Below are 17,078 nucleotides of genomic sequence, written 5' to 3' on the forward strand. Positions count from 1 at the left end.
TTTTTTTATAAGCAGGCTGTGTAATAAGTGCAAATATTTTATTCGTTTGGGAAATATCTCATAGTTATTCTATGTTTTGCAAACATTGACCAAATCGGGTAATAACTAATTGTAGCCACATCAAATCTACCACCAAATATATATCACAGTACCAAGGAGAAAAGATAACGTTTCGAAGAAGTAAAGTATAGAATTGACCATTATGATCATGATCAATAGTTAATATGAATATAATTATCTCAGCCGGATAGGAAGTATAGAAAGCTTCGCAACATATGTAAGAAAATATAGAAAAGTACGGGGGATCAGCCATCCGCAACATAACCCTGGAATGTCGCCATACTTCACTCGCACGAGAAAAGATAAACTACATATGTTATCAATTAATTATTCAAATCCCCCAAACCCCAATGTGAAACCCCCACAGTTACATGCTGACGCCATCGGCCTCCAACTGCACGTCTTTTTGCACGTCTCACGACAATACACCGCGGGGTCAATAGATATTGACGTATGCAGGGTCAATAAATATAGTCTACCCCTCTAGAGCTATTGTAGACTCGCAATTCATTCAATCCTCTCTCAACCCGACACACACCATGTCTTCCGAAAAGAAACAACTCATCATCAATGCTTTTGCAATGCAATCGCCGAGTCACCTGAACCCAGGTCTATTCCGTCACCCCACAGACCAAGGCGCAGACTACAAGAATATCAAGCATTGGATTGCTTTAGCCAAGAAGCTCGAAGATGCCAAATTCCACGCCATCTTCTTCGCAGATGTGCTAGGTGGGTACGATGTATACAGAGGTCCTTCAAACCTTTCCCCGACGATTCCTGCTGGCGCACAATTTCCAATCAACGATCCCCTCTACAGCATCCCTGCCATGGCTGCAGCTACAGAATCAATCGGGTTCGGCGTAACAGCTTCAACGACATACGATTCCCCATATGCCCTAGCAAGACGCTTCTCAACGGTAGATCACCTCAGCAATGGTCGTATCGGCTGGAATATCGTTACTTCATACCTCGACTCCGCGGCTCGCAACTTCGGCCTCGATACACAGGTCGAGCATGATGAGCGTTACCGCATCGCTGACGAGTACCTCGATGTCACGTACAAGCTGTGGGAGGCGTCGTGGAGAGATGATGCTGTGACCTGGAAGCAAGGATCCGGGAGCAAGACACAGGCATATGCGGATCCAACTGCCGTTCGTGAAATAAATCACAAGGGGAAATACTTCCAGGTCCCCGGTCCCCATCTCTGTGAGCCGAGTCCCCAGCGCACGCCCTTTATCTTGCAGGCTGGTACCTCGACAGCGGGTAAGGCGTTCGCGGCAAAGCATGCGGAAGCTGTGTTTTTGCATGCGCAAAAGCCCGAGCTTGTTCGTCCGTCCGTCGATAGTATCCGCCAACAAGCTGCGGATATTGGACGCAATCCTTCGGATATCAAGGTCGTGGCGGGTGCGTTGGTGATCGTTGCCGAGACGGACGAGGAAGCGAATGCCAAGTTCGAGGAGCTGAAGACGTACGGTGATCGGGAGGGTGCGCTTGCTCTTTTTGGTGGTTGGACTGGATATGATCTGTCGACCTACTCTGATGATCAGGACTTCCGTTTCGTGGAGCTTCCTGCTGTTCGCAGTATGGTAAACCACTGGGCTAGTACGGTGCCTGGCACTGAGGGTCAGAAGTGGGATAAGAAGACTATTGCAGAGTATTTGGTGCTTGGTGGGAATGGTGTTAAGATTATTGGAAGTGTGAAGACGGTGGCGGATGAGCTGGAGCGATGGGTGACTGTTGGTGACGTTGACGGATTCAATCTCAGCTATGCTAGTCTCCCTGATACCTTTGATGATGTTATTCGTTTGCTGTTGCCGGAGTTGCAGCGTCGTGGTCTGTTCTGGTCGGATTATGCTGTCAAGGGTGGAACTTTCCGGGAGAACATGTATGGGAAGCAGGGTCAGTCCAGACTCCCTGATGCGCACCCTGGTGCGAAATACTTCTGGAAGGAAGGTCAGGAGGTGCCTCCGTATTCATTGGAGGAGTCCAATTAGCATGTAGCATATTTGCAAACAAATCGAAAACTTTACACCCCCTTCTCATTGTTGGATATGTCAGATTTCTTTTACCAATTCCTCCAATTAGTTTCTCGGGCTGGCAGTGCGTAGCTACCAAAGAGATATAGAGATAAATTGTGTAATATGTTGACAAAGAATGCCTAGACTTCCGGGGATGTCAGTCCCATCGAATGCACTCGATAGTCTCCCTACAGCATCTCTTCAACCGGCCTCATAAGCCATTCGTCTGGTATAATTTCATTTGACGTGGCTCTCACTTCCGGGTCCCAAGTCAAGATTTTGCGTATGAACCGCAAAAACTGGTCTTTCTCCTGTCCCGGTGGGATTGTCGTGACAAAGTCCCCGAGAGAGGTTTTTGGTATTAGCTTCTGTATCATAAAACACCAGTTAATGTTTTGCTTGCATGTGACCTACGATTATGTGCTCAACTCAACTCACCATAACGCCAATTGATCATATATCAGCCGGGAATCCCCATGGTAGATGTAAGAGTACCTCCGGGGCGCGGTAGATATCGGACATCCACCAGTCTTGATTCACGCATCCTTCGATCAGACGCATTTGACCATAGTCTGTAAGAATAGGGTGGCCGGAGAGTTCTAGAATGGTAGGTCTAGATTTGTAGACAATTATCAGCAGGGTCCCGTTAGTTGTGGATGTTATCGGCAAACTTGGATCCTGGGATTCCTGGTCCTCAATATCTTGAAGGCTATAGTCGTCATCAAATTCTAGCCAATTCATAGAGAAGAATAGGCGATGTATCAAGGCTTTAACTAAAGCTTTAGGGATCATTGCATTAGGAAATGTCTCCTGTAATGTGCGGACACTGTTGCCTTGAGGCTTATATGCAATGCAGTAATGGCGACCAGAGAGACTTTCTGTTTCGAATATATCACTCGCAAGCCTGGTAAAGTCAAGCCCGGGATGATCCTTATAGCGAACTGCTTCAAACGCTGGAGCATGTTGATTTCGTTGAGAACGGGAGAGGGGTCGGCATTATTGTCAATCTGCACAGAGACCATATTCATTCGCCCTAGATTTCAAGTCAGCAACAGTTGCCGATATCAAAACAACTTTGGCGGTATAAGACCTCTCATCCCTCGCAAGCCAAACAGTGGAGTAGGCGCCATAACCAAGCTTCACAATTATCCGTATCGATCATTAAAAACCTGGCCAATATTGACTGGGTAATAATATTTTCGATGATAGAATGGGACGGTTTGCTCTTCAATTGATTGGCTGTGTGCTGCCGTTTGAGTCAGTCGATGGGGCAGCGGTGCTCGAAAACAACGCGGTCGGATAATAATGACAAAGGGCGAGGACGATGATGTTGTGAGACGCGTTCGAAGACTGGCCATGTTTCTCCTTCACTTCGCGACGTCTAATTGGCAATCAATACGACCTGGAACCCTTCAAAGAGAAGTAATAACCCATTGTAATGCAATATTGTAGATCAGGTGAATCCGACCACTCGCCCTCGCTCTAGTACAAGTTGAAAGCTCAATTAGGGTATTGTGGGGATAATAAACGACTTGAATTTCAGGAGCGTAGGAGCAAGGGTTGATTTGGAAGAGAAGTTGATAATAGGTTGCACCGTCGTTTGCCAGTTGAATAGGAAGAGACTTTGAATTGACGACGCTAGTACCCAGCGGTATAGGCGCCAACTGCCAAAACCCTATGTTGATGCCTTGATGCTTAGTTTTGGCCTGGCGGCCTGAATTAAGACCGGCAGAAGAATTAAAATAACTAGTTACCTGAATTATTATGACACTTCTCTTAATAACCACAGTAGCCTGATTTTGCTGGCGTTTACAACTCTCAAAAATGAAGACTTTCATCAGCATACAAATGCAGATATCTCTATGTTTTTTGGCCGTTTTGTAAGGGTCAAAAATGTAGCTTTGGCTCTCGATTCCTACTGTACAAATGCCTTCATTTACATTTTTAACCCTTGCAAACCGTCCAAGAAAGTCGAGATATCTCACTTTGTATGGAGATCAAAAGCTTCATATTGGCATGAATGATTAACATTACATGGCAAAGGGGCAGTGTGGGGAGCGGCCAAGAACCAAATTAAATTAGCATTAAGGCACCAATATTTACTAGAAATGGGGGTTTGGCAGCTGGCGCCTATACCGCTGCGTACTATGCCCTCCAGATAGGTAGCCACCGGGCGAAAAGGTCCCCTAATGTATGCACGCCGCAAGTATTCTCTTAGTAATTCCAATACCAATAATTAGTATTGATTAACATGTAGTGTGTAGTCCTCACGTTTTTCTGTATTTAGTTGACTATATGCATTTGAAGAAGTACTGTAATTTAAATCGGCGGCATACTCAGTACATGTACATGCATTAGGGACCTTCTCGCCAGGGCTGTCGTGGCAAGGCACATGTACATATAGGTCTTGGAATAATTTCGTCTAGCTTCCACTCTACCAAATCAAACATCCCACCATCCCTCCATGTGAGACTTCAAATCAATCTCCTCCGGCAATCTCAGATGAGGCGTCAGTTCCGCATCAGGAGTCAACTCCTTTGAAGTCCACCCATTCCCAAAGTAAGCAAATCGATTCCCACTTTGATTTACATAGGTATACTCCCAATCCTCCCAGCGCGGATCCCGGCGAATATAATTCGAATGTGACGCACTACCGGGGAAGAGACCATGAATACGAGACCCCGGCTTGCCACCGTTATACCACGAGCTACAGTTCGCCGACCAGACAGTGCGCGGGTAGAACTGGTCGCAGTACTCGACGAAGTCATCGGTCGCTTGCTTAGCCGGGACGATGGACTTGATTCCCTGCGTGCGGATTTTGCGCAGCACTTTCGCGATGTATGTCACTTGGTTCTCGACGTTGTTCGGCACTGTCCCGCTGTGTCCTGACGAGTATGGTCCACCGAGCCAGAGGAGGTTTGGGAACCCTGGTGTTGCGAATCCAAGGTATGAGTATGGGAATCCAAATTTGCCGTCTTGTTTCCAAGCTTTCTTTAGATCGACTCCGTCGGCGATGATGGAGAATGGAGGTGCGTGATCGACGTTGGCTCCTGTTGCGCAGATTGTGATGTCCACTTCTCGCTCCACCCCGTCCTCGGTCACGATGCCTTTCTCGGTGAATCGCTTGATGCGTGTTTGGATGTAGTCGACGTTTTCCTTGGCTAAGGCCTCTAGATATCCTGGTCCTGGTGTTGGGCGACGACACGCTGGGGGAAAGTCTGGGATGATCTTTTCTGCTAATTCTGGCTTTCCTGCAATACGCTGCAGCATCAGGGCGGTCCATTTCTCACGCAGTTCGTTGTTTTCCGGCGTGTCTTTGAAGATTGCACCAAAGCGCTGGAAATATCCCTTTTCGACATCCCTTCGGTATTCCAGATACGCTTTGGGATCTTTCCATGTCTCTAGCTGTGACTCGGAGAACAAATTTGCCTCTAGTCGACGGACTCCCACATTTCCGCTGCTGAATGAATCTGCGATCCAAGTTGGATTGCGTGCGTAATGATCAACGTGGCTAGCAAATGGTTGAATGGATGGTAGGACCTGCAAGCCGGAAGCGCCATTTCCGATAAGAGCAATTCGCTTGCCTTTCAGATCGATGCTTGGATCCCAGTTAGACGAATGGAATAGGTCTCCCTTGTAATTGTTGATTCCTTCATAGTCGGGTAGCTTCCAGGCATTGAAATGACCGATGGCGTTGATTACCACGTCCAGCTCTTCTTCATAGATCTGTTACATCGGTGTGAGTATAGAATATCAAGTATACATCGACAATTTCTCACCTTCGAGCCATCCACATGCTCAACAGTGACATTCCATTTCCCTTTCTCGGGCTGCCATTCGGCCTTCTGCACTCTTTGTCCCGCTCGAAGGTACTGGTACACATTGTGCTTCCGTGCAACACCCTGCCAATATTGTCGAATCTCATCTCCCTGGGCGAATTCTTCCGTCCATTGGGTATTTGGTGAGATGCTGGATTGATATACATGTGCAGGGATATCGCATCGAACGCCGGGATATGTATTCTCGAACCTGTTGATCCGAGTTAGCAACTTCCGCTAATGAAGACAAGAGTAGAATGGAGAATGTACCATGTGCCTCCCTAAAGAATGTGGGTTAGCTTCGAAACAACTCACTGATTAACAAGTACATACCACATCCGCATTCTTATCATAGATTCGAAGATCAAGTCCTGGCAGTTTCGCAGGGAGCAACACGCCCGCGGTAATCCCTGCAAGACCTGCACCGATAATACCGACCTTGATGGGTCGCACCACATCAACCGGATGTTCCTCTAGTTCAAATCGGAGTTTTTCAATATTCTCTGATAATCCGTTGATATCACTCTCCACCGTTACAGTGGTTGGTCCATTCAAGTCTGAAGGACCCTTAATCGATTCCGAGGCAGGTCCGATATTCGCCAGCGAGGGAAGAACTACCTCGGGAGCTTGCACAAGAGTCATGGCGGTTTTTTTGCTTTCTCTTTTCTATTGGAAATTCTTCAAACAATCACAGCATAAATGTATGGAGTACCGCTGTCGCATCAAGTTAGATATACTGGCATTCTTGTAGACGACCTAACACCCCGCGCCTGCACGTCATGCCCAACGTTTCAAACGCCACCTAATGCGAATTACAATCCTGCACATCGAAGATAGACGGCTTCATTTGGATTGGAGTCGGATATGCGACCATATTGTGATGTTCTCAGGATTGATTTGAGGTAGCTAACACCATCGCGGTCCGCGATGACGTGCCGGGGCTATCGTGAACACCATTCTCTCCACTCCCCACGCCATTGCGGAGTGTACTTGGAGTATTTGGGGTATTTGTTTGCGAGATGTCGCCATTTGATATATCGGCCGATTCGAGTGATTTGGGAATATTCCAGAGGCCTAGTACGTGCCAAAATCTTTTTAAGATATTTAAATTTCTAAAAGTTCAATTTATATTCCTTATAAGGCCGAGGCTATGGTTATCATATGATCAAGCATGCTGAGATTGGAGCTCGAGGATGCAGGCTGCCCAGTGTGACGTTGTTCACTAATGTGAAGGGGTTCGGAAATGTTGGATTCTATACAAAATTGGGGTTTAGTGAGATGACAAGGAGAATGAAGGATTAGTTTGAAAATGTATACTTCCAAGTAACTCTTAAAGAAAAGCAATGCTCCATTGTATAGGCCTGATTATAACTAATGTCGTGCAGAAAGTATCAAAGCCGTAAACGGCAATACCCCCAAGAACCCTGAAATGATACTTAATGCTGTAAAGTCAATCCTCGCCCCAGAAGTGATTATGCATGACCAACACTTATTTAATGTTATAACAATAATACATAAGCTAAAGAAGCAGGTCCGAATAGCACCGAAAGAAAATTTGTAGATAACACTCGTGAAATTGAAAGTATTCGATTATACCCTTAAAGAGCGAAGCTATTCAAAGCAAATCTAGGCGACCTCAGCCTCAATGACCATCTCATACTGTTGAGGGTCGGGCCAAAAGTTAACAATTTGAAGCCCAGCATCGGTCAACAGCTTCGTCCATGCGCCTTGTGTTCGCTCAGAAGCCGATAACAACGACATCATCTCCACATCCATTGTGGCCTGACTGATGCTCGCTCCTGTGGGAGGAAGAACAATATCATAAATAAAAAGCTTAGAATAGCCCTTGACCATTGCATTTTTAGTGTTCACAAGCAATTGCTTAGCCTTGTCATCTGGCCAATCGTGAAGAACTGCGTGCATAAAGTATGCACGACTCCCTGTGGTTTGGGTGTTAGTAGATATGTCCGAGTCTCTGCGCTGGGGTTGATCTTACCTTTCACTGGCTGAGGTAAGAAGAAATCATGAACCATAGCCGTGATCTTATCATCAACTGTCGCTTTGCCAATCACTTCTGGAAGATCCTGCAGGACTAGTGATCCACTGGGAAGGCCTGGATGTTTTGCAAGAACGTGGGAAATATCAATCCCAGTGCTCCCACCAACATCAACCACGAATGGAGAGCCATCGTCTAGCTTGGCACCCTCTAGCAACTTTGTTGTATCATAGACCTTAGTCCACGGAGTTTTCCATGCCGTCCATGCTTCCATGTGGCCATTGAAAGCTTCGTAGCAAGCGGGGCTTCTCTGCAATCGCCCAAAGAAGTTGAGGCCGTCGGGGTCACTGTCCGAGTGATTATTAGTATTGACTTCCGTGGGCTCTTTGTAAGATATCTTTGCTAGATAAGTCGGCAGGTTATGACCAGCAGCAAGGTATTGATTAGTCCTGAAATATCAAAATATTAGTATGACACAAGACCAATAATAGAGGATATTCTTACGCTGCTTGAAGTGAGGCGCGGACCTTGGTGCTCTCATCGCCGATAGCGTTCGAGAACGGAGTTGGTTTGAATCTGTCTTCCACTGTCTCCTCAACAACGTTGAAAGCAGCCAGCAAGCGGAACAATCGACCTGTGTCATTTCATGAGCCCTGCTGGGCCGAAGTGTGAATATTATGAAGAGAAAGCTTACGTAGTAGGTTTGTATCGACAGCGGGAGTGGTAAATGCGACCAGTTCATTGATAGACTTCTCCCCTCCTACTTTCGTCCAGGACTTCCAAAGACCCAAGTCGATGCATGTCTGTAGAGCGGCAAAGACGACAGGCTGTTCAAAACAGAAGCCCCAGGCACGCTCATATGGTGTCTCCACCCTGGCAAGCAGTCGACGGGCTGCAGCGCGTACCTTTAGACGTTCGACTTCGTTACCGCCAAACACCTCAGGCTGAACAGCGTCGAGGGAGTCAATTATTCTGTTTGTTTCAGACGGCAGTCGATCTGCTGCATGAGCTTGGACGTGCTCTACTCCATTACCGCTAAACCATTTAGGCCTAGCTGCAGCAAGTGCTGAAATGATTTCTGTTAGATATGACATGTTCCCAAGGATTGGAAAAGGAATAACCAGGATGATGATAAAATGGTATCAATCAGACTGGCGGTTCGAGCTACAGTATAAGTGCGACCCGAGCCTTTGTAATTACACCACATGTCGTGACATGACCTCCAGGGGTTTCCCTAGTGAAGGTCAATTCCCAGCGGATTACCTGCTTTAGGCAGATGTGCGAAGTTAACTACGTCTCGGGACTTCCAAGGTTACTCCGTAGGCTCACCAGTACTCCGTACAAAGTTCAGTCCAACTCCCCCTCTATTCGATTTGTGATAGCCTACATTCTCGAGGGGATATTCATTCATTTAACCACATTCAGAAATGATCGTTGTGTGGCGGCCGCACCATTACAAGGGTAATATAGCCGGGGAAGCGGGAGTCACTGTCTTTGCGCTAGAGCGGCCCCGTTATCTGTCAAACCCTAAAAGGATTGGACTTTTGTTTCTGGAACTACGGAGTAGAATCAAGAAGTTTCACAGTACAAAGTGTCGATGTCCGTCCGATATTTGATAATTAGATCGTCGATGTCAAATCTAACCTGACTATCTGGCCGAAGCTCAGAATCAAATTCCCATTTCAAGGTTGAAATTCAAGACTATGCTGGCCGTACTCCTCGACTCTAAAATTCAGGATTGTTAAACAGGACATACGTTGCACACCACATAACCTAGCAAAATGAGAAGACATTGGCAGTGTTCTTCAATTTTCACTTCTCGTCCAGCCCATCCCCGTTCATGTCAGACCCACATCTGTCCAAGGCCCGTGTTGGATAGCTCACAACATGGCCGGCTTTATAATGGCCTTTTGTTCTCTAGTATGTTAGAGAAATGTGGGTTTGTGGTGTGGAAAGGTCAAAACTAATATAAGCTACCGAGTAAAAAGTACGAAGTACGTGCACGTTCTTTGTACCTATTGTGGAGCTCGTGGGATCACTACCCATAACAGCTTAGTATGGGTCCTTACAAAGTAATGAAACTTGACAGGGTTCAATACTTAGGTCATAGTACACTGTCGCGCCGGATCATTGGTAGGAAATAACGTCGCTCAGGGGACATTGCTGAATGTCTGGCGTACCTATCGACAGCAGGAATTGATGTATCTTAACGTATAGCACACAATGATATAAAATTTGTATACTATTAAACTGGAGGCCGGGTCCTGCTATCTGAACAACGTTGTTTTTGTCATTCAGCGATCCTTCTTTTTTATCCTGAACCTGTATTCATCTTTAATATGGGTGTGTATGGAGGCTTAGGGCCCATGACCAATGCGGTCCTCTGGGTGGAGGTTGTTGTATTCGCACTTTTTGTAGGGCTAAGGCTCTATACCCGAAAATACATTCTGAACTCCGTTGGTCTTGACGATTATCTAGTTTTGATTGCACTGGTGAGAACAATAAACCACGGTACTGCCTTCTTCGTGCAAATTCTAACATGCTGCAGGCTCTGCACATCCTTTACACTGTCTTCGTCACAGTAGCAAGCGTTTACGGCCTCGGGAAACTATACGCTGATGTCGGTGATCCAGCCATCTATTTTACGGCTGTCAAGTATGAATTATTCAGCCAGGTAGCTGGGATCATGGTCATTGGCGTGGGAAAAGCGGCTGTTGGCGTGTTCCTTCTTCGAATTGTGCGGAATAAAATCCAGATCTGGTTTATCTGGGCTTGTCTTGGAATCACTGCTTTTATCACGCTTTTTGCCAGCATTACTGTTATATTGCAGTGCATTCCAGTTGAGAAATCCTGGAACCCAACTACACCAGGCTATTGCTGGCTCGATTTTTCCAAGGTTGGTTACACTGTTGGATGTGAGTGCTACAGTTGCCCCAGGTTGTATATAAGAATACTCATCCTGGCTTTTATAGCGTGGTTTGTCGCCGCAGACTTCTCGTTTGCGATCCTCCCATGGTTTATTGTCTGGGATCTCAATATGAAACAGAAGGAAAAGTTCACCGTTGCCTGTGGTCTCAGTCTTGGAGTATTGTGAGTTTCGGGATATTTCGCTCTCTTGAATATTAATCTGACAAGCACACCCTAGTGCTGGAGTATGTGGCATTATCCGTACCAAAGCTCTGGGAGGATTAAACGCATCTGAGTACATATGTACGTGCTCTGAATTTTTTTTTCATGACGATAGAGCTGACCTGACTCTAGATGATACGGTACCAATGCTTATCTGGTCTGCCACCGAAAGCTGCGTCACGATCATGTGTTCGTCAATCCCCGTCCTCCGTCCTCTCTACATCCGCGTCAAATACGGAAAGAATGGCAAGAGCAGCTCTTCGGGCAACACCTCCTACAAACTGCCAATATATGGCAATGGTCGAAGATGGGGCAAGTTTTCCAAATCTGGCCTTGATTCTTCTGCGGAAGAGCGTAGTAATACCTACCACACAACCGTCATGAAGAATAGCACAGAGAACACCAGCGATGAGAATATTCTTCGAGGTGCTGCAGGTATTGAAAGGACAGATGAGATCTCAATTAGCTATGAGCAATTTAGCAAGAAATGCTAGGGATAGACTCACAGATGGATTCTCGACCCAAAGCCATGCGATTTGAATGTCAAAAATTTGGTTTTTATATATTCTACTCCTTGTAGTCTGTTTTGTTAGGAAGAAAGTGGCTTAGTTCGGCCGAAATGTTGTCTCATGTTTAATTTGTCAACTAGCGGATTTCACCGATGACTCAAATAACATCAGACTACAATTTCTTCAACTACTACACAACAAAATCTTCTTCAGATACCACCCATTTCTTGAAGCCCAACTGCATATATTTCGGAATAAAACCAAGCGGCACCCGACCTTCACATCCGTCATGTCCTCTGCCCCGCCAACAAGTGGACTCCCACCTAAGACATGGACACGAGATAACAACCGCGAATTCTTCATTTCAACCGAACCAAGCCTACTCTCTGTCAAAGCAGTCAATGATGCATTCGATAAAGACTTCGTTTATTGGGTCTCAAAGCCCTTCCCAGAGAAGGTGCTGTGGCAGATGCTCCACGGCTCCTTGAGTTTCGGCGTGTACAGGTGGACTCTACCCATAGAATCTGTAAATGATTCTACCACGCCGTGTTCGGAAAACACTGAGCAGATTGGACTTGCTCGTATGGTCACAGATGGTTGTTCATTTGCTTATCTGTCGGATACCTACGTTCTCCCTGAGTACCAAGGCAATGGGCTTGGGAAATGGCTTGTGACTTGTATTACCGAGATCTTTTCCAAGGAGAACATGCCGTATTTACGTCGCATTATGTTGCTCACTGATGATGAGCGCATGCAGGCTTTCTACGCGAAGATGTTTGGGGTGAAGGTTGTCGGGCGTGAGGAGCGAAAGGACATGGGGAGGGATCTGGTGTTTATGTGTGCGAGACCGCATGCACAGATATCATTAGATTGAAACGGATAAATACTCTGGATTTGGTGCATGGTACTTGATATCTGAGCAAGGAATGGAGACTTGGGAATCTGGTAGCTCATATTTATCCTTTCACTGTCTACCATGGAAGTTGCAAAGGAGTCGACAGGTTCTTCCCAAGAACAGCTTCTGCGGTGCCAATATCTCTGTGGATAGATTAGCCTGGTTCCTGATAATTGGATCAAATATCTTACTTTGGTCCTGCTGGCGCCCAGAATTCTCCGGTTTTGCTAAGATCGAACTCTTCAATGAAAGACGCAAGTGTTTTCGCTGCTTCATCCGGCGTCACGGCTGTTTTCCGAGTGACATCGGGTTAGACCTACTGAATTGAAAGTCTGTAAGAGTAGTGCATTGGTCACTCACCTCCACCCACATCCCAGTACTTATCGAATCCAACACTCTTTGTCATCTCCGTCCGCATAAATCCAGGATGTACTAGACCAACTGCAATCCCCTTCGGCTTCAAGTCCAGACTCAAAAGCTTCCCGACCATATTCAAAGCAGCCTTACTAGCATGGTGGCCAAAGTTACCCCCGCCTTCCGTCTCATGGCGCAAGGTGATGCTACCGCTCTCGCTGCTGATGAGGATCACTTTACTACCCTGGTCCAACAATCCGGCTTTGACAAGATTGTGTACCACAAAGACGGGACCAATCGCAGAGGTCGTATACATTTGGACCTGCTTCTCCCAGTCTGGAGAATCGAATGTTTCAAAGCCAAAGTATCCAGCACTAACGATGACCGTTGAGAGCTTTGTAGATGGAAGCTGTGAAACAAGCTTTTGGCCCACATCTGGTTGGGAGATATCAATTCCTGTCAGCCATGTGACTCCTGGGCTTGGCTCTGGGTTGGAGGATCGGGATGTTGCAAACACATGGGTCGCTGTCTTTGCGGAGTATAGTGTCCGCAAAGAGGCACCCAGCCCTCGAGTGGCACCTAGGATGAGGACGTTATTTGTCATTTTGTAAGTTGAACTAATATGCTCGAAGATACGGGTAGGAAGGTCTTTATATGTGCCTGACCTGCGCACGCCATTGAGGGATGACGTAATGACGTAATCCCTAGCTGCCCAGGCCCAGCTCTGGCTATACCTGCGTACATGTATGTACGTATGTATGTATGTTGGATTGCAAGGGTTCTATCTATAGGCCATTGACTCTGTACAACGTATGTCATATGTTATATGCTATATGAAACTTGTTTACTTACATGCTCCGGATCATTTCCTACTAGGTAGAACTGTTTCTCTATTGGACGTTACTGTCAGAGACTTTTGTCTAATTCTTCTATTGGTTCTCAACACGAGAGCCAAGCCTGATGTGTCTGGAGGTAATCATCATACAGTTTGCGCTTGGATGCTACGATGCTAGTCGATCTCTCAATCGGAGTGGACCATCGAGAGGCTTAGTCATATGCTATTTAAGGACGGGATCTACCTAATAGTGGCCCCTTCACAGTCAGCCTGTTTTTATCTCCATGAGCCCCTGCAAAGTGCGCCTCTCGTTGGGAGCCAGTCAATTCATGTGTTCTAGGGCTCAAGAATGACTGGCTTTGCCAAATTCGCCCTCTCCGTTCAAAAAGTCCGGGCTGCGATTCACAACAGGAGAAAGTCAAGTGCTGCCAAGGAGCAGCGTGGATCGGCTCTAAAGTAAGATCCTTTTGCGACAATCCGCGAAATTTCACTGACTCAGCTTCGCTATCAGAAAGGAACATGCAGGTCTTCCAGCTTTACCAGTTTTATCGCCATGGGACCTCCCCGTTGAGATACAAATCCGCATATTTGCATATTCCGGCATCACCGACTTCCATCCACTAAGACTCGTCTGCAAGGCTTTTTGCCAACTGCTCACCAGAAATGAACATGAAATTGTCCGGCAGTATCTCCGCTTGCGTCGTCACGGCACCCTTCCATCCCCGATTGACGATGACCGCACCTATACTCGAAACCCAGCCGACGATGTGGTGCTATTGTCAGACCTATTCCCGCCGTCCAAAAGCGCCAGAGGTGGCCATCTCTACACCTTCAAATACTTGCATGGGCTGAGACGAAGGCAAATGCTCTGCTCGAGGCTCTGCTACTACCTGGCAGATCGGATCCTCGATCGGTTCGTCCAGACCGAACCGGCCGTCATGAGGGCTTCCTTTCCCGCAAAGCGAAACGAGCGCAATGCCCTTGTCAAACATGGCATAGCTAGCATACGGTTCCACCTGGCACCACTCATGTAAGAACAGCGGGGAAATGCTTCACCCCAGCAAACCACTGACCTCTTCTCTACCAGGTATTATACACTCTATTTCCTCGAATCATACGCATCCGCCCGACGCGAGCACACGCACACACTCGTACAGAAATACGAGGCAGGCCATCTGCCTGTACCCCTCCCACTCGAAATACGCCAGAGGATGTACCGCGACCTACAAACGCGGATCCTCCAAAGCCCTCCCTTCACCAACACGGCGGCGTTGGTTGCGACTCACCATTGTATGCATTTGCTTGTTTCATACATACGCTTCGCCATGTCTCCAGATGGTCAAGCTGAGATTGATGACTCGTGGATCAGCTCGTTGCTCACATTGGCGCCGTTTGCGCGGATTGTCGAGTTTTTCTCCGCTGAGATTGGGGACGGTGGGAACCAGCGAGCACAACGCAAGGACTTTATGTACAACTTCTATAATGACACGATGAAGTATGAAAAGGATCATATGAATTCGGTTGTTTTTGCGCGCGCGTCTGCCCAGAACTTGCATAGTTCGGTGCAAGATATCTGGTTTGCTGCTGCTGAAGCTGAGTTGAAAGCCCGGCGAGCCATACCCCACGACGTAGAGCACGTCTGGATTTGGAATGGTATTCCAATTGTTTTTGGGTGTCCGGATTGTCATCCCACGCGAGGATGGCAGGCATGATACATTGGAGGTGCCCGGCGTCAAGGTTATTATACTGGGGATATACCGGAGTTGGATATATGAGCATTTCAGCCAATTGCATTTGCATTCCATTTCATTGTTATTATTTTTCTCCTTTCAAACCAAAAGAAACATGCTGGCAGTTGTAGTCAATGTGATTTTAGTCCGTACCTATAACATAAGGGAATTGATGGTGTTTGCTTTGTTTGCAACCGGCACGCGTCGCTATGTACATCGCCAAGTATCAATCTTCCTCGATGATATGCTTCAATTGTAGCATAAGAATTAGCCGAGTTTATTGCAAACTCACCCATTGGTCTTCATGGAACAAGCAGATTCACGACAGTTGTTCAACACTTCTTGGACCATCCACCGTCTCTCCCCTCTCCATCATGGGAAGGATTGTGAAACCCTTCTAGACGATCAGGTCGCCCTAAAGACATATGCAACGCGTCTACGTGACCATCTCACAGGCGATGTCCTTGCTGGTTTCCATACAAGCACTGGTGCAGCAGACGACGACGCGCTCTCCAAGACAGGCGCCCTAAAAGATTGTTTATGGCGACCAATATCTCCTCAGCCATTGCGCGACGAAGCGCCAAGCAGATCCCAGAATACCACATTTCCTGGTATTCTAGTAACGCTAGAATACGAAAACATCGTCTACAAAGCAGCTTTGCTCGCAGACACAGAATCATCCCAAAATCAGCGCACGGGATCGACATCTCTCCCTCTTCTTCTAACCAAATTCCCAACTGCGCTTCGCCAAACATTCCTCACATTTTTATCTACCAATTTCGACACTTACTGCTCGCCCCTCCGACTGCCCTCGAGTTTTCTCTGTGCAGGTCTAGAGACATATGTCGATACCCTGCGCACTCAACAGCCAAGTACGAGTGACACAGTCGAAGATGTTATCAAAGAGTTACAGCTCACGTTGTCCTTTTCATCGTCGATCGCACCAGCGCTGAGATCCCTAAATGTTAGCGTCGCGCGCACTTCACTAGCGGGTTTCCTGCACGATCAGTCTGGACAGTCGGAGCCGAAGTCACGCAGTCTTCAGCATAAACTGCGCAGCCCTTTCATTGCCAATCTTACTTCGTACTTGGAAGCACATCTTGCCATGAAGCTGGATCTGGATGGGTCGTCTTCAGACCGGGTTGCTAAGCAGCATGTGCGACTCTCGAAGGTTGCCTGTGCTGCTTTCGTTTTGGGTAGTGAAGGACGTGTGAAGCTGGTTGTGGCTGCTGATAGAGATGCTGGGGATGGGGATGATGGTTCTCGAGTTCGAGGCGACAAGAATGAACTTGCTTTGCAGGCAGGGGAATCGCTTCTACGGTCAGTGATCCGGAAGGCTGTTGTGGAGGACCATTCAGCTACGTGAACTTCTGAAGCTTTTCTGTGCCAGTGTGAAACTGGGACACGTTACAATATCTATGGAGCTCGGAAAGAGGTCACTCTGCAGTGCAAACCCATCAGCATGACCTTCCTGGATCCACAGAGCCCATGACTTTGGTTTCGGCACTATTCAACCCACTGGACTTGTCACCAATACAGGACTGCTCAACCAAGTGCAAACCGGGGCAACTAAACTGCAGCTGCTAGCGTCATGCTTTGTCCCCGTGCTCTACCATGGCATTGCGGATGCTGCAAGGCCGGCTTTCATCGCCAAGATGGCATGCTCAGGAGAGCTGATCGTGGTGCATAGCAAAGCGTAAGGGCTTACTTCGGTTCTAAGTGAACCAAGCTCCC

General features: G+C 47.1%; 9 protein-coding genes across 9 annotated transcripts; 5 read left to right on the top strand and 4 right to left on the bottom strand.

Moving 5' to 3' along the window:
* Window positions 1-599: 599 nt before the first annotated feature.
* N7517_010076 (LLM class flavin-dependent oxidoreductase) lies at window positions 600-2,054 on the top strand (the record flags this gene model as incomplete). The annotated part of the gene is made up of 1 exon (XM_056727799.1): window positions 600-2,054. The coding sequence occupies one exon, from the start codon at window positions 600-602 to the stop codon at window positions 2,052-2,054; it is 1,455 nt and encodes a 484-aa protein (XP_056576371.1).
* Window positions 2,055-2,266: 212 nt separating this feature from the next.
* Window positions 2,267-3,100, bottom strand: N7517_010077 (kinase-like protein; the record flags this gene model as incomplete). Its single annotated transcript, XM_056727800.1, is given in 3 exon segments — window positions 2,267-2,446; window positions 2,574-3,019; window positions 3,031-3,100. 3 exon segments carry the CDS (start codon window positions 3,098-3,100, stop codon window positions 2,267-2,269), a joined length of 696 nt encoding a protein of 231 aa, XP_056576372.1.
* A 1,420-nt stretch (window positions 3,101-4,520) lies between these two features.
* Window positions 4,521-6,538, bottom strand: N7517_010078 (flavin-containing monooxygenase; the record flags this gene model as incomplete). Its single annotated transcript, XM_056727801.1, has 3 exons — window positions 4,521-5,804; window positions 5,858-6,133; window positions 6,230-6,538. The coding sequence occupies 3 exons, from the start codon at window positions 6,536-6,538 to the stop codon at window positions 4,521-4,523; spliced, it is 1,869 nt and encodes a 622-aa protein (XP_056576373.1).
* Window positions 6,539-7,522: 984 nt separating this feature from the next.
* Window positions 7,523-8,986, bottom strand: N7517_010079 (Winged helix-turn-helix transcription repressor DNA-binding; the record flags this gene model as incomplete). Its single annotated transcript, XM_056727802.1, has 4 exons — window positions 7,523-7,836; window positions 7,893-8,341; window positions 8,397-8,526; window positions 8,587-8,986. The coding sequence occupies 4 exons, from the start codon at window positions 8,984-8,986 to the stop codon at window positions 7,523-7,525; spliced, it is 1,293 nt and encodes a 430-aa protein (XP_056576374.1).
* Window positions 8,987-10,431: 1,445 nt separating this feature from the next.
* On the top strand, window positions 10,432-11,515 carry N7517_010080 (uncharacterized protein; the record flags this gene model as incomplete). Its single annotated transcript, XM_056727803.1, has 4 exons — window positions 10,432-10,807; window positions 10,865-10,982; window positions 11,038-11,102; window positions 11,154-11,515. The coding sequence occupies 4 exons, from the start codon at window positions 10,432-10,434 to the stop codon at window positions 11,513-11,515; spliced, it is 921 nt and encodes a 306-aa protein (XP_056576375.1).
* Window positions 11,516-11,819: 304 nt separating this feature from the next.
* N7517_010081 (GNAT family N-acetyltransferase) lies at window positions 11,820-12,404 on the top strand (the record flags this gene model as incomplete). The annotated part of the gene is made up of 1 exon (XM_056727804.1): window positions 11,820-12,404. One exon carries the CDS (start codon window positions 11,820-11,822, stop codon window positions 12,402-12,404), a length of 585 nt encoding a protein of 194 aa, XP_056576376.1.
* Window positions 12,405-12,501: 97 nt separating this feature from the next.
* Window positions 12,502-13,383, bottom strand: N7517_010082 (oxidoreductase, short chain dehydrogenase/reductase family superfamily; the record flags this gene model as incomplete). The annotated part of the gene is made up of 3 exons (XM_056727805.1): window positions 12,502-12,568; window positions 12,617-12,713; window positions 12,786-13,383. 3 exons carry the CDS (start codon window positions 13,381-13,383, stop codon window positions 12,502-12,504), a joined length of 762 nt encoding a protein of 253 aa, XP_056576377.1.
* Window positions 13,384-13,963: 580 nt separating this feature from the next.
* N7517_010083 (F-box protein) lies at window positions 13,964-15,326 on the top strand (the record flags this gene model as incomplete). The annotated part of the gene is made up of 3 exons (XM_056727806.1): window positions 13,964-14,070; window positions 14,126-14,644; window positions 14,702-15,326. 3 exons carry the CDS (start codon window positions 13,964-13,966, stop codon window positions 15,324-15,326), a joined length of 1,251 nt encoding a protein of 416 aa, XP_056576378.1.
* Window positions 15,327-15,648: 322 nt separating this feature from the next.
* N7517_010084 (uncharacterized protein) lies at window positions 15,649-16,710 on the top strand (the record flags this gene model as incomplete). The annotated part of the gene is made up of 1 exon (XM_056727807.1): window positions 15,649-16,710. The coding sequence occupies one exon, from the start codon at window positions 15,649-15,651 to the stop codon at window positions 16,708-16,710; it is 1,062 nt and encodes a 353-aa protein (XP_056576379.1).
* Between the last annotated feature and the right edge of the window lie 368 nt (window positions 16,711-17,078).

Source organism: Penicillium concentricum (assembly GCF_028827145.1).
Source record: "Penicillium concentricum strain IBT 3081 chromosome Unknown utg000004l_segment0_segment0, whole genome shotgun sequence".
Lineage (NCBI taxonomy): Eukaryota > Fungi > Ascomycota > Eurotiomycetes > Eurotiales > Aspergillaceae > Penicillium > Penicillium concentricum.